This window comes from Calliphora vicina, chromosome 1 (assembly GCF_958450345.1).
Source record: "Calliphora vicina chromosome 1, idCalVici1.1, whole genome shotgun sequence".
NCBI classification, from domain to species: domain Eukaryota; kingdom Metazoa; phylum Arthropoda; class Insecta; order Diptera; family Calliphoridae; genus Calliphora; species Calliphora vicina.
The window spans coordinates 167559564-167572940 of NC_088780.1; the positions used below are offsets into that span (position 1 = coordinate 167559564).

The 13377-nt window shown below is 26.5% G+C and overlaps 1 protein-coding gene across 1 annotated transcript in view; it reads left to right on the top strand.

Annotated features, from left to right (window-relative positions):
• Nucleotides 1-13377, top strand: part of Elovl7 (ELOVL fatty acid elongase 7) — a 49601-nt gene that overhangs the window by 32493 nt on the left and 3731 nt on the right. Inside the window, exons 2-4 of the mRNA XM_065498103.1 lie at nucleotides 5727-5864; nucleotides 9413-9520; nucleotides 9607-9687. Coding sequence (XP_065354175.1) covers nucleotides 5727-5864; nucleotides 9413-9520; nucleotides 9607-9687 — 327 coding nt within the window. The remainder of the gene's footprint in view (nucleotides 1-5726; nucleotides 5865-9412; nucleotides 9521-9606; nucleotides 9688-13377) is intronic.

Genomic DNA, 13377 nt, shown 5'->3' on the forward strand with positions numbered 1-13377 from the left:
TTTTTGAAACATTTTTGAATTATAAATTTTAAATTGTCATTGTTTTAATCGGTATAAAATCAAGAAAGTCTATCATTTCACAGAGAAAACTAATTTTAATTTTTTTTTGCATCTCGGATACTGATATCTTAGATGTTGCTGCATTGCCATTGAAAGCAATTTTAGTGACAAAAGAGACTTTAAATAAAATTAAAAAAAAATGAGTAGATTTTATAAATTTGTGTAAACTTGAAATGTTTGTAAAAAATGGTTTACATTCAGGTATTTTTTTTGTTCTCCAGTAAATTTGTTTTTTTTTAATTGTTACAAATTATAGAAATAACAGACTTATTACAATAGAAAAATATTTAATTCTTTTAAGATATAATAAGATTTTGGTACACAAATGTCGAAAATCAGATAATATATTTCATTCTAATCTAAATATATATCTACCACTACTATTTTGTTTTACTATGAATTTGTTATATTTTTTAATTTATCGTTTAATTAGTTAAATTGATCTTATTTACTTTATATAACTAAAGTAGTTTTTAGCTACAGTTAATACTCGTTTTAGAACTGGCTACCAATTATAGCATCAATATATTGTATAGATAGAATTGCATGTTGTAGTTAAAACAAAAATACAAAGTTCAATGAAATGTTTGCAAACTAAAAAAATACTACGTCATAAAAATAAAACTACTGCTACTGTTTATAAAGTAAAATAACGATTATTTGATTGATATAAACATGATTAAAGAAACCACATTATCATAAAATGTTGTATCTTACACAATAATTTATAATTTATCAAAATTATTATAGTTTTTGTTAAACACTTTGAAATTATATTTATTCATTGCAACTAATTGTAAGTTTTTCCAGATGTTTTTTTGTTCATAAATATTTATTTCAATTATTATAACTGCTATAATTGTTAAGCAATTATAAAATTATTTGTATTTTCTTTATTTATTCTAATCATACAATCGTTATTCTACTGTTTAGCTAAACGTCAGTTGTATAAAAAAAATTATGTTCTAGAATATAGAATAATTTTATACGTATTTAACGGTTGAAATGCCGGCAGTAAATTGTAGTCACTGTTTTAGTAGTTACTTATTGTATTGTTCATAGTTATCAATTAATTTAATAAACAACTTTTTTCCACCACAGTAAAAACAATTGTAAAGGAATTTATACAAAAACAAGAAAACAAGTAATACTAGTATTTTATAATAACAAATGAAAAAAATTGTTAATAAAAATTAATACTGAATAATAAAAAAATAGCAAAAAATAATGTAATGAAAATAAAATAAATCAAAATAAAATTGGAAATTTAAATTTTAATCTTCAAGTTCTTCTTAATAAAAAATTTTCAAGAATATTGCATTTTAGTAATACGACGGTGGATCAATAACTTTTTGAATTTACCGGCTCTTAACTGATAGAACAACACTGTTCCTGTCAACAGTTGTCATTTGTCATTATTGACTCCTGTCAAAATTAGTTCCGAGGGTGACAATTTAAAACAAACATCATTGATTAGAGAACTGGTTCCAGAATCGTTCCATGAAACAGATAACTGCCTTCATAGCAATGCCAAAGAACTCGATTCGAAGGTGAACATTTCCAACAAAAATCATTAGTCGCAGCATCAAACTAGAATAGTTTAGGCTATATGCCTGCGTTTTAGAACTAGTTGAGCAACTAATACAGTTTTTCCTGCGTATAAACCTTTCATAAGTTTCTCTGACCAAACATTATTTGTATATTGTCAATTAAAGTTTTTGACCGTATTAATGACATTTAATTGAAAATATTATTTTCAAAAGGTCTACCTTTCTTTTAATTAAAAAATTTAAGTTTTAGTATAAATTGCTTCCGTTAAGAGAAACTTTTCTAATGAAATAATTTCCGGAAGTGTGGAAAAAAGTAAATTCAAAATTTTAGGTCGCTGATATTTTTTCATTATTTTTTAAAATTTGACAAAAATTTCTTATAGTTTCAAAACAAATAATTTATGGTCATGTCAGTACATTTCTTAAGATAAATTTACTGTTTTTTGTTTTTTGTCTCAAACATTCACATGACAAGCGTGTTTTATTTGTTTAGAGTTTGTTTATTTTATGTGACTCAAAATGTTTACTTTCAACACCAAACAAAAAACCAAAAAATTAAATAATTTTTATTTATTTTGGGTTAAAGAAACATTAGTCATAAAAGGGAAAAAACCAACGGATTTAACTATGCGACAATAATCACCAAATACACATGCGTGTTATAAATAGAATTTTAATTTTAATAGTTTCCACATAAAAGGGGAAAAAGATGCTGTAATTTAATATAAAAAATCTGTTTGTTTTTTTTTTCTCAGCTAACAAAAAGTGAAATTATTTTACAATTTATTTTTTAACAACTATTAAAGTAAAACTTTATACAACGTACCAGCTCAACAAAATTACAGTAATTACCTTGAAATTTGTTCATACATCTGTATGTTGGAGCTGTTTTTAGTTTAAAAAAATAAAAAGCAAAGCAAAGAATTATATGATTACTTCTTGCATATCAATTTAGTCGATCTACATACTGTATATTGTATAATAATAATTTTATAGAGATTTTAATTCAATATAATACTTAAGCAATCGTTAATGTTTTGCTGTTAAACTCAATTTGCAATAAATTTTTTTTATTGTTTTTACAAAAAAACAACATAATATTCTATTACAAAATGCGACTAAAAACCGGTACAAAAATCTAATATTTAACCAAAGAAATAAAGAAAATAAAAGTGAATTTAAACTGCAGGATTTGAAATTTATATAATACAAGTATTATGTAAACTATTTAAATGTTTTGGTTTTAAAATTGAACTTACAAGTCGCTGAACTCCTCACTACAGCAAATTTAATTACAATTTTAATTGTTTCATGCATATTTTAAGGAAATTAATAAAATGTATTATTCAAATGTGTTATTCAAAGTGTATAATTTGTTTTTTGTTTATATGTACATATTTTAAAATCGCCAAATGTTTATTTAATTATTTCAAGTAATAGAATTTCTTTATTTTACACATTTGGTGGCTTGCAACAAAAACATCTGGTATAAATTTAAAGTCCAAATAAAACTACTTTAGAATCACCCAAATATTTAACATAAGTATTACTTATAACAAAGTAATACAAATATATAAATTAATTAACACATCATTTGCCAGAAAACAGAGGGAGAAAATAACATAAACAATTATTGTAATTGTCATCAATCATACGCAGTGTTGGAAACATTTAAATATTCAGAATTTAGCTTGTTAACACCCACAATAACAACAACAACAACAAAAACACTCAATTTTATACCGTTAATAATTGATAAACAATCCAACATTAGCCGGAGTAAACATTGTACAATGTTAAACATTCTCTGTTATTAGTTCTCTGAGAAAGTATAAGAGAGTTTAACTGTTATACTTTGTGTACATTGGTTTGATGCATCTCAAAATCATTTCATTACTCATGTTAGTGAATCAAATTCATAGAATTTTTATCGGTTTTTGTTGTCTTTATAATTTTTAAACTATGTTTCTCACAATCTCATTTACAAACATTATTAATTAATGTTAATTACATATAAACAGGAAATTTACCAAATTCTATTGTGTCAGGTCTTTAAACGGAAATGGAATATAATTCATTAAAGCAGAATAATAGTGACAAGGGTAACTAACTCCCTTCTGCAATTATAAATACCGAAAAGTTTGACCTATTAAATTTAAAATTACCGGGATTTTTTCCCCGAGAATAGAACATATTAGGAACCCTACTTTTTGTTAATGTTAAACTTTTTTATTGTAATGAATTAATTTCTGATCATCTCTGATTTAGTCTTTGTTATTACAAAATAATAATAATGAAACAAGTCTTTTTTTTGTTATTTAATATTGTTTTTATTAAAAAAAAATATTCCACAACAATTATGGAAATTTATCAATGAAAAACAGCTATTACTAAATTAATAAATATTTACAATAAATTTAAAAAAGATAAAAACAAAGTTCAACAAATAAATTTATGGAATATTCTTTAGATATCTACAATTTGAAAAATAAACAAATAAATTTAATTATAAATAATTAATAACAATAATTTAGACATTATAAACCAAGAAAAAAAATATTTTTATAACAAAATATAACTATATCCATATACGGACACCACTACCTGATAAAAGACCAGTTTTGCCCAAAGTCATTCACTCTTTTTACGGGCCCCCAAAGATTTGGGCCCTCTGTGTCATTTTTGCAAAAAAGTGATCATTTTCTCAGGCTCTTATCTTGCAAACAGTTCGGAATTTAGATTTACTCTCTGAGGCAAAGCCCTTGTCATAAAGAACAAAAACAAAAATCAAGATCAAAATCCCAAAAAAACTTAAAAAATTCCAGTTTTTTTTACCTTTTTCCCCTGTTCAGGTCCATAGATAGCAAACCGTTCAAAATGCAAGGAAACAATCAACTACAAAAATGTACCTAAGATCACAACTTTCTAGAACATATGAACTTCCTAGGAATGATTCTTAATACCGTTTAGGTAGGTCAATATAAGTTAGTAGGAAAAAAACTAAAGGAATTAAGTGTTTAGAGCCATAAACTATTAAATTATTATGAACTAAAGCATACTTTTAGGCTGCGTTAGAAAAATTTATTTCTAAATTTATTTATTTTTTAAAGTTTTTGCGATTTTGATCTTGAAGATGAACAATTTTTGTTCTTTGTGACAAGGGCTACAATTTTGCCTCAGAAAGTAAATGAAAATTCCGAATTGTTTGCAAGATATAAGCCTAAGAAAATTATCACTTTTTTGCAAAAATGACTCCGAGGCCCCAAATCATTGGGGGCCCATACAAAAAGTGCATGACTTATTATTAGATGCCCGATAATCAAAATACTTGGATACTGTCTATAGTCTGACAAAATGTGACTGTCGTGTTAAATATGTTACTCTGTACGTTAAAAGCTGTAATATAATTGCGTTTTTTCTTTGGAAGTACTTAAACTAAGACATTGTAAGATTTTACTTTGAATCGCAAATGCTTAATTATGCACTTAATTTGTAAAAAAACCCAACTCATTTAAAGTACTTATTACTTCATTGTCTTTGCTTAAAGCGTGAATTACCAGAAAAAGTGTAGACTGTAAACGTCACTAATTACACAAATTTAAAAAATATATATTTTTTTTGTTCATTTGTTCATATCATTTCTGAAATATAAATGGAAATTTCTGAAAAGCAATTGGAAAATTCTGAAATTCTTAAAAACCCTTTATGCAATATTCATTACCATTTCATTATTTTGAATTTGATTATTTTTCACGACTAGAGACGAATTGATATTTTTCTCATTAGTTTGGAGTTTACAAGATATAAACTAACATATAAACAACTATTTTCCATATAAAACTAACACTTCAAGATGGGATTTAGAAAATAAATAACTAAAAAGTTTGACATTCTGGATTTTTTTTTAAATTTTTTCCAATCTTAGACGTTTTAAAATAACAAACAGAGATATGTTTCACATCTTGAACAAAAACTTTGTTAACTAGTGTTATTTACTTAACATTAACTGACTTAAATGCTAGTCATTATAATTATAAGATTATAATATATTGAGCAACAATAAAATATTTATAAATTATTTACTTATGTATTATTTTGCATTTATTATATTTACAGAATTTTGCCACAGCAATTTATGATGGCTGGCGAGATCTTATGGACAATAAATCAGATCCCAGAACGAGAGATTTCCCGCTTATGAGTTCACCCTTTCCCACAATTGCCATCAGTTTAACATATGCCTACTTTGTAAAGGTAAGTTAATTCATTAATTAATGTAATTGCAAACACTATAATTACATACAAGTTGTAAAGAAAATTGAATTATTAGACACTACGGGATATTAAAATAATAATAATAAACAACAAACATTAATATAATTATTTATTTATAATTCAACTATTCCATATTACAAAGCGTTATTTAAATATTCGTGAGTGTAGATGAATAATATTGTAAAACTTGTGTCTTGTTATGGCAAAAAGGAATCCCCTAAAATGCATCATTTACTCTTGATACTAGAAAAATAATCATTATAGCTTGAGATAAATATAAAGATGCATTAACAAACTATAAACTCATACAATACACACAATATTTAATAGCTCTAGCCTATACTAGCCAAGTTTGTTTACAGCTCACTAAACATTAGTTGTTTAGTTGGTTTGTTTTCTTATTATTTTCTTTATTTTGTGGTCAATTACAATAAAGATAATAAAAATTCCTTTCAACTTTTAAAGTGGCTTGTTGGCTGTTATACCCAGACTCCTTTCTTTGTTCTAAAGCAAAAACTTGTTTCCAAATCATCATTTATTCTAGATGCAGAATTTTTTTTATAAAGCTAATAAAGGGCTTTTGGTTTTCTTGTAATCGACCAAAATCAGGAAACAAGTTTTGTTGAGAATTAATTTTTCAGGGTCACTACATGACAGAACATTCTTAGTAATACTAGGAATACATAAAAATCAAAAGAAGTTTTAGGTTTTTTTTGGTTTGTAATATAAAGATGAGCAAAATTATATAGTTTGCAGTAAAGAATGCCATATATTATAAGCATAAATGTCATTTTTATAGAATATGAATAATAAATAGCTTATATTAATTAATATTACTCGTCTAAAGCAGACTGACAAAAATAAATATAGTTTAGTAACAAAAACCTTTACAAATTTATTAAAATTAATAATTAAGAACAACCATGATCAAAAGTTAGCCTACGCACAGTTGGGTGATCGAAAAAAGTGGTAATAATTTATATCTGTTATACGACTCGGCTTTGCGATAAATTAATAAACCTGAACAAGTTCGCCGTTTTCGAATTTTCATGAGTTTTTTAAAATACAAAAATTTGCTATTTTCACGTAAAAAACATATTTCTTGCTTCAATTTGTTATTATAACTTCAAAACTACTGAGTCGATTAAAACGCAATATATAACCGGATTAAAGGCTATGTAAATTTGAACTTTTTTAAGTTTACTTCAATAATATCGAACTAACCGTTTTTGAGTTATCATAAATTATGTGGAGAAACCTTTAAAAAAAATTCACAATTTTAGAAAAAAAAAATTTAAAAAAAAAATCTATCCATAGAATTTAAAAATTTTACCATTTTTGTACTACTGGAACCACAATACATCAAAATTGTGTAGTGGTTTAAAAAGCCTACAAAATTTTATCGATTTTGTTGCCCTCTGTTATCGTTGAGATTTTTGAAACCTAAAAATATTATTATTTTTTAAAAAAAGCGGGAGTTTTTAAAATTTTTAGCTTTTTTAAAAAACATTTGTACAATATAAATTTATTTGAACTATTGGCCATTGTTAGCTATGACATTTTCCCCATATTTTTTGCAACATATTGATTCCGCGCCAAGAACGAATCAATCCAATTTCGGATAACCTGTTCCGAAGTGAATCATATCACAGAGAGAGCGTTCTGCATCGATTGAAACAAATAGTAGTCAGACGGGGCATGGTCTGGCCTATAAGCGAGTGAGGCTAAACTTCACTATCACTTCTTTCTAAATAGTTTTCAACAGGTATTGCAAGATGTGGCCGCATATTCTGTGTGGTGTCGATTCGGCTGGATGACCGGGCTTCACATACTATCTCTTATACTGCGGGTTATTGTAATGGGTCCATTTTCCATCCATCACAAGTAATGATTCGGTGCAAAAATAATTTTATTTTATAGCGATCAAGCATCATTTCGAACATAAAAACGCGTCTTTCAAGGTCTCTCGGCATCAGTTCGTGTGGCACCCAATTTCCCTGCTTTTGGATGAATCCTGCTGCTCGCAAACATTTTGAAATTGTGTCTTGAGTAGCTTCTAATGATTTTGTTGAGTTTCAAAACAATCTTTATGGAATAATGCCTCCAAAAAACCAAAACAAATTTTTAAGCAAATTTTTGTGATAAATAATATGTTTTTCGACTTTTTCGGTTTTTTAAACTACCGTATCTCAGCAATTTTCCAACCAATTTTTACAAATATTGTTCGATTTTAAAATGCTAAACTCTTCTATCTGTCAAATAAAATGTTTATGATGTTTTGAAGTTATAACGTTATTTCACTATATAGACTTTGATTATTTTATATTTGGCGATAGTTTCGTGTAGTGTTCCTAATTTCCCTGAAATCATAAACCAATATTGCCCATTTTCAATACCAAACCAAAGGCTATTTGTGGAAAATTACAGCCAGCTTCAACAGACATGACCTAAAATATATATATTAATAATGTGGGTCTGCGACAAATATTTTGATGTGTTACAAACGGAATGATAAAATCAATATACAGCCCATCTTTTTTGATGTTGGGTATAAAAACAAATTGAATGAAGAATTGCTTGTATTTGAATGTAAAATTATGAATGATTTTATTGTGAATTAAATACTCTACAAATTAATTCAATAATGAATAATTTATATTAAAATAAAAACCTTTGAATGCAGCTAAATAATTTGTTTTGTTGGCAATGGTTTTACGCAATCAATTGATGACAATATTTCAATTCTGAAATACTTATGATTTCAGTTAATTAATTAAATCGAAGCTCCGTTCAAGAGTTAACCCTTTAATGCATATTGTTGGCAATTGTCTACATTCCAGTTCCAATTAATTTTAGACGAATATAACCTTGATACTAATTCAGATTCTAATTCAGAAAAATCAAATGGATTACGAAAAGTTTCAGTTAAAGAAATTCTAAATCAAACAAAAGCTAAACTAAATATAATAATTTAAAATCAACTAAATTTTTGATAATTTATAGAAAAATAAAAGTAAAAATCAAGCATTTAAGGGTTAATCATATACTACATATTGGTTTATAGACCGGCCGTAAATTATTTTTTATAGTTCAAACTTGAGCACTCACTTGTCATTTATTATTTAATAAAAATTTAATTGATAAAATTAACTTCTTAAATAAAGTACAACGAATGGAATCATGTCAAGTTCAGGTTAATAAAAATGTGTACAATAAATTGGCACAAAATATATTTCTTTAATTTAATAATCACCATCTCTAAATATGGTAAATGGATAAATAAAATCTTAAAACAGGGCTTGTAGATGAATAATGGACTATAAATTAAATTAAACATAACAAAGAGCAAAAAATTCAAACAAAAACTCAAAGTTACCTTTTAATTATAGAGCGGTTATAAAGGAAACTAAAAAGAAATATTTTGCACATTGTTAAAAAAAAATGATGCAAGAGGCATAAATAATAATTAATTAATAATAAAATAATGTTGCAAACTAATAAATTAATTTTTTATTTATTTTTTTTAGGTACTTGGTCCCAAATTAATGGAAAACAGAAAACCTTTCGCATTACGCAAAGTTTTAATTGTTTACAATTTCGCACAAGTTATATTTAGTGCCTGGTTATTTTATGAGGTAATAACAACAAAATAAAATAATATTTGAAATTAAAATTTTATATTTAAATTAATAATAAATAATGTTAATGTTTTTGTTTTCAGTCCTGTATTGGTGGTTGGTTGAATGGTTACAATTTAAGATGCGAACCCGTAGATTATTCATATTCACCCAAAGCTTTAAGAGTAAGTACATATTTTACACTCAGAAAAATAATATATTATTTAGAACCCAAACAAACTGGTTTTTCATCTTTCTATGTGGTTTTGGATTTAATTGACGATAACAACAAATTTCCATTTTATTTATGCAAATTTCTTTAATAGTCATTTTAAGCAATTTATGAAATTCAATATTTAATTTTGTATTTTGTTGTAGTTTTGATTTCTTGTTTGTTAATAAATACCTACCTATTACCAATTTTTTGAGAGACATGACGTCTACTTAAGCGGGACGGCGGACCGTTGATAACAGCTCAAGGCATAAACAATATGGCTGACTGTTTTGAACTTTAATTAAATAAAGTTTATGACAAATGCCTGTTTAAGATTAACTCGTGTTTATAGCCCACAGGCTCCTCAATAAAGAGAATATCACGTGTCATTCATTAGGCTTATGGTGCCCCTTTTTTGCTATGAACTTAATTTATTCAGTTTTTTGGCTTCTAGAACCACACACGAGTTTAAATTTTATGAATTTTTCTTTTAAATTTGATCCGCTATTTTGCACTTTATATTTATTGTTTAACGATTTTATTTTTTTGGTTTTTTTTTTAATAAAAACTATTGTGTAAAAATTTACATACTCATAGAAAATTTTGCAAACAAAAAAAGTGGAGATATAAATGTTATGCATAAATTATGGATGGTTATTTTTTTTTGTAGTCTACGAAATTAGAAATGAACAAGAAGAGTAGTAGTATAAAAGATTAAATATTTCATGAATATTTATTAATCAAATCTTGGCTGTACCAGCCAGTGAGGTGATTTAATTATTCAGTTTGTCCATAGAGTTTTAAAAATCTCTTTTACTTTCTAAAGAATGTATACAATAAACATGTGTAATATTTGAAATGTAATAAACATTTCATAGATCTACTTTCCTTTTTATAAAGCTACATATTAGGGTTCTCCCCCCGACTAGACTAGCAATAAAAATATGTCGGCAATAAAGCAATAACGCCGGCAAAATAACGGAACAATTTTGCTTATCACTAGGGGGCGGATTTTCATGCATTTATAAATAAAATTGTGAGCCTAAGAATATGCATTATTAAAAAATAATTATTAAAGCATGAAAACAAACAAACAGAGCGTGTATTGCTCTATTTTGTTTTTGTTGTTTTTCATTGTAATAACTATTTCGTTTAACAGATTTCTAGCCTATCTTTAGACGCATAAATTTATTTATAAATGCATGAATATCCGCCCCCTACTTATCACTTTAAGACTAGGTTAGCCGAAAGTAATGTAATGTATCCTTAACGGAACAGAACAGCTGATGGAATGTAACAGTTCGAAATTTTGATTTACTCTCTGAGGCAAAGTTGTAGCCCTTGTCATAAAGAACAAATATTGTAAGCAAAAAACTTCATCTTCATAATCAAAATCGCAAAAAAACTTAAAAAAATGAATTTAGAAATAAATTTTTAAAGCTGCCTAAAAGTATGCTTTAGTTTATAATAATTTTATAGTGTGTAGCCCAAAACAATTAATTCCTTAATTTTTTTCCTACTAACTTATATTGCCCTACCTAAACGGTGTTAAGAATCATTCCTAGGAAGTTCATATGTTCTAGAAAGTTGTTTATTGAGATCTTAGGTTCATTTTTGTAGTTGATTGTTTCCTTTAGTTTTAAACGGTTTGCTACCTATAGGCCTGAACAGCAGAGTAAAAAAAAACATTTTTAAAAGTTTTTTGAATTAAGAATTTAAAACAAATTCGGAAACCGAAGCCGATTAAAAAATATTGTTTAAAATTCACAGCCGATACCAAAATACCGAAATTAAAAAAAAGTTGTCTCATAGATCTCTCTTTTTGGATCATGGCTCATTATACTGAACAGTTGTCGTTGGTGATTTTCAATCCGAAGCTGCTATTGTTTGTAAAAATAATTTATTTCAACGCATTCCACTGACAGACCGTCATGGGTTAAATGGACTTAGAATTTCATAGAAAATTAATAATGCATATGTGCATAGTAAGGTATTTATTCACGGAATTGCGGAATTGCGAACTTTAGCACAGACACAACAACAATTAGTATTATGGTATTTTAATTGTTTTTGCGCAAAAGTTCACAAGGGTTAATTAAACGTGGTGACGTGAATAGCTTCAGCATATTATATGATGGGTCTTAGTTGCAAAACAAAAATGTTGATGCAGGTTGTAAATAATATTTTCATTGACAAATCAAAACAAATTTCTAAATTCCGAAAACACCTGAAAATTTGGTTTGTTGTCTAAATGTTCATGTAAACTTTATTAGAAATTATACATGTACTACAAATTATATGTAATTGTAATTGCTTCAATTAAATCGTTAATTCTCACACTATGTCTTTTTCTAACTAATAATTTATCTGTTTTAATTAATATTAATTTAATTAATACCTTTCCTTGGAAAGCAAAGTGTTAATTTACTTTACAACGCTGTTAAGTAACACAAAATACATACACGTTTTTGTTTTTGTTTTGCAAATACTATCTATCTATCTTTTGTTTTTATTTTACTTAAAATTTTAGGAATCATCATGATTTAAAAAAAACAAAAAACAATATTTGATTGTTGTGTGGTTGTCTAATTTACAATATTTAATATTATTATTTGTTTAAATTTATTATTTCGCAAGTTTTAAAATTGTTTAAAAAAAACACAACTCAAAAGATCGCAATTGTTTTTATTACATCATGTTTTTTATAAAAAAATTTAACTTTGTTGCTAATTGTGGCTGTTTTTAATAATATGCAATTTTATACATGTGTTTAATAAGAAGAAAGAGTGGATATATGAATTCCCAGTAATATTCTTAATTGGGGGGTATAGAAGCAAATTCTGCAATCTCGATTTTTTTCGAGAACTTGTTTAATAATGACATCGAGTTACAGTCAATATACCAATACCAAATACGCTTTTATCCAATATAAATCAATGGCCAAAAACTATCGATTAAAGCAAAGACATCTCCAAAATTTCTTATTTTATTTTCCTGAAAACCTCAACATGAATTTCGTTCAAACTTGCTTTATTGTTCATTATAGTCTACATCACCATAACGGGAAGTGTTTGTTTGAAACACCCCAAATATTACAATAAACACCACCATAAGGTATACTTTCTGAGTCGATTAATAATTGTATGATGATCGGTATACGATTAGTCTTCCGAAAATTACTAACGAAAAAAAGTTATAGACATTTATACACATGATTTTGATCATATACTCAGCGTATACTTTTTTTAACAAAACAAACTGCAAAGCGTTTTGCATGTTTGCAGATACACCAAGATTTTCTGGCGGGAATCGAACTCGCAACCCTCGGATTGATAGTCCAAGCCCGACCATCGTCTATTTTATGGGTGCCCCGATAGACTAGACGATGGTCGGGCTTAACCGACTATTCTTTCTTACTTGTTTAATTCTAAAATATTGAGTAACAAAACATATATTTAATAACAAGTTAGAGAGCTATATTCTGCTGTGCCGAATCTTATATACCTTCACAAAATTATACTTCAAAATACATTTTGAAAAAAAAATTTCGAATTGTTTTTTTTAAATTTAAATTTTTTTTTAATATTTAGCGAAAAAAAATTCGGGATAAAAAATATTTTTTCCGATTTTGACCCATTGTAGGTCCAACTTACAAAGGTTG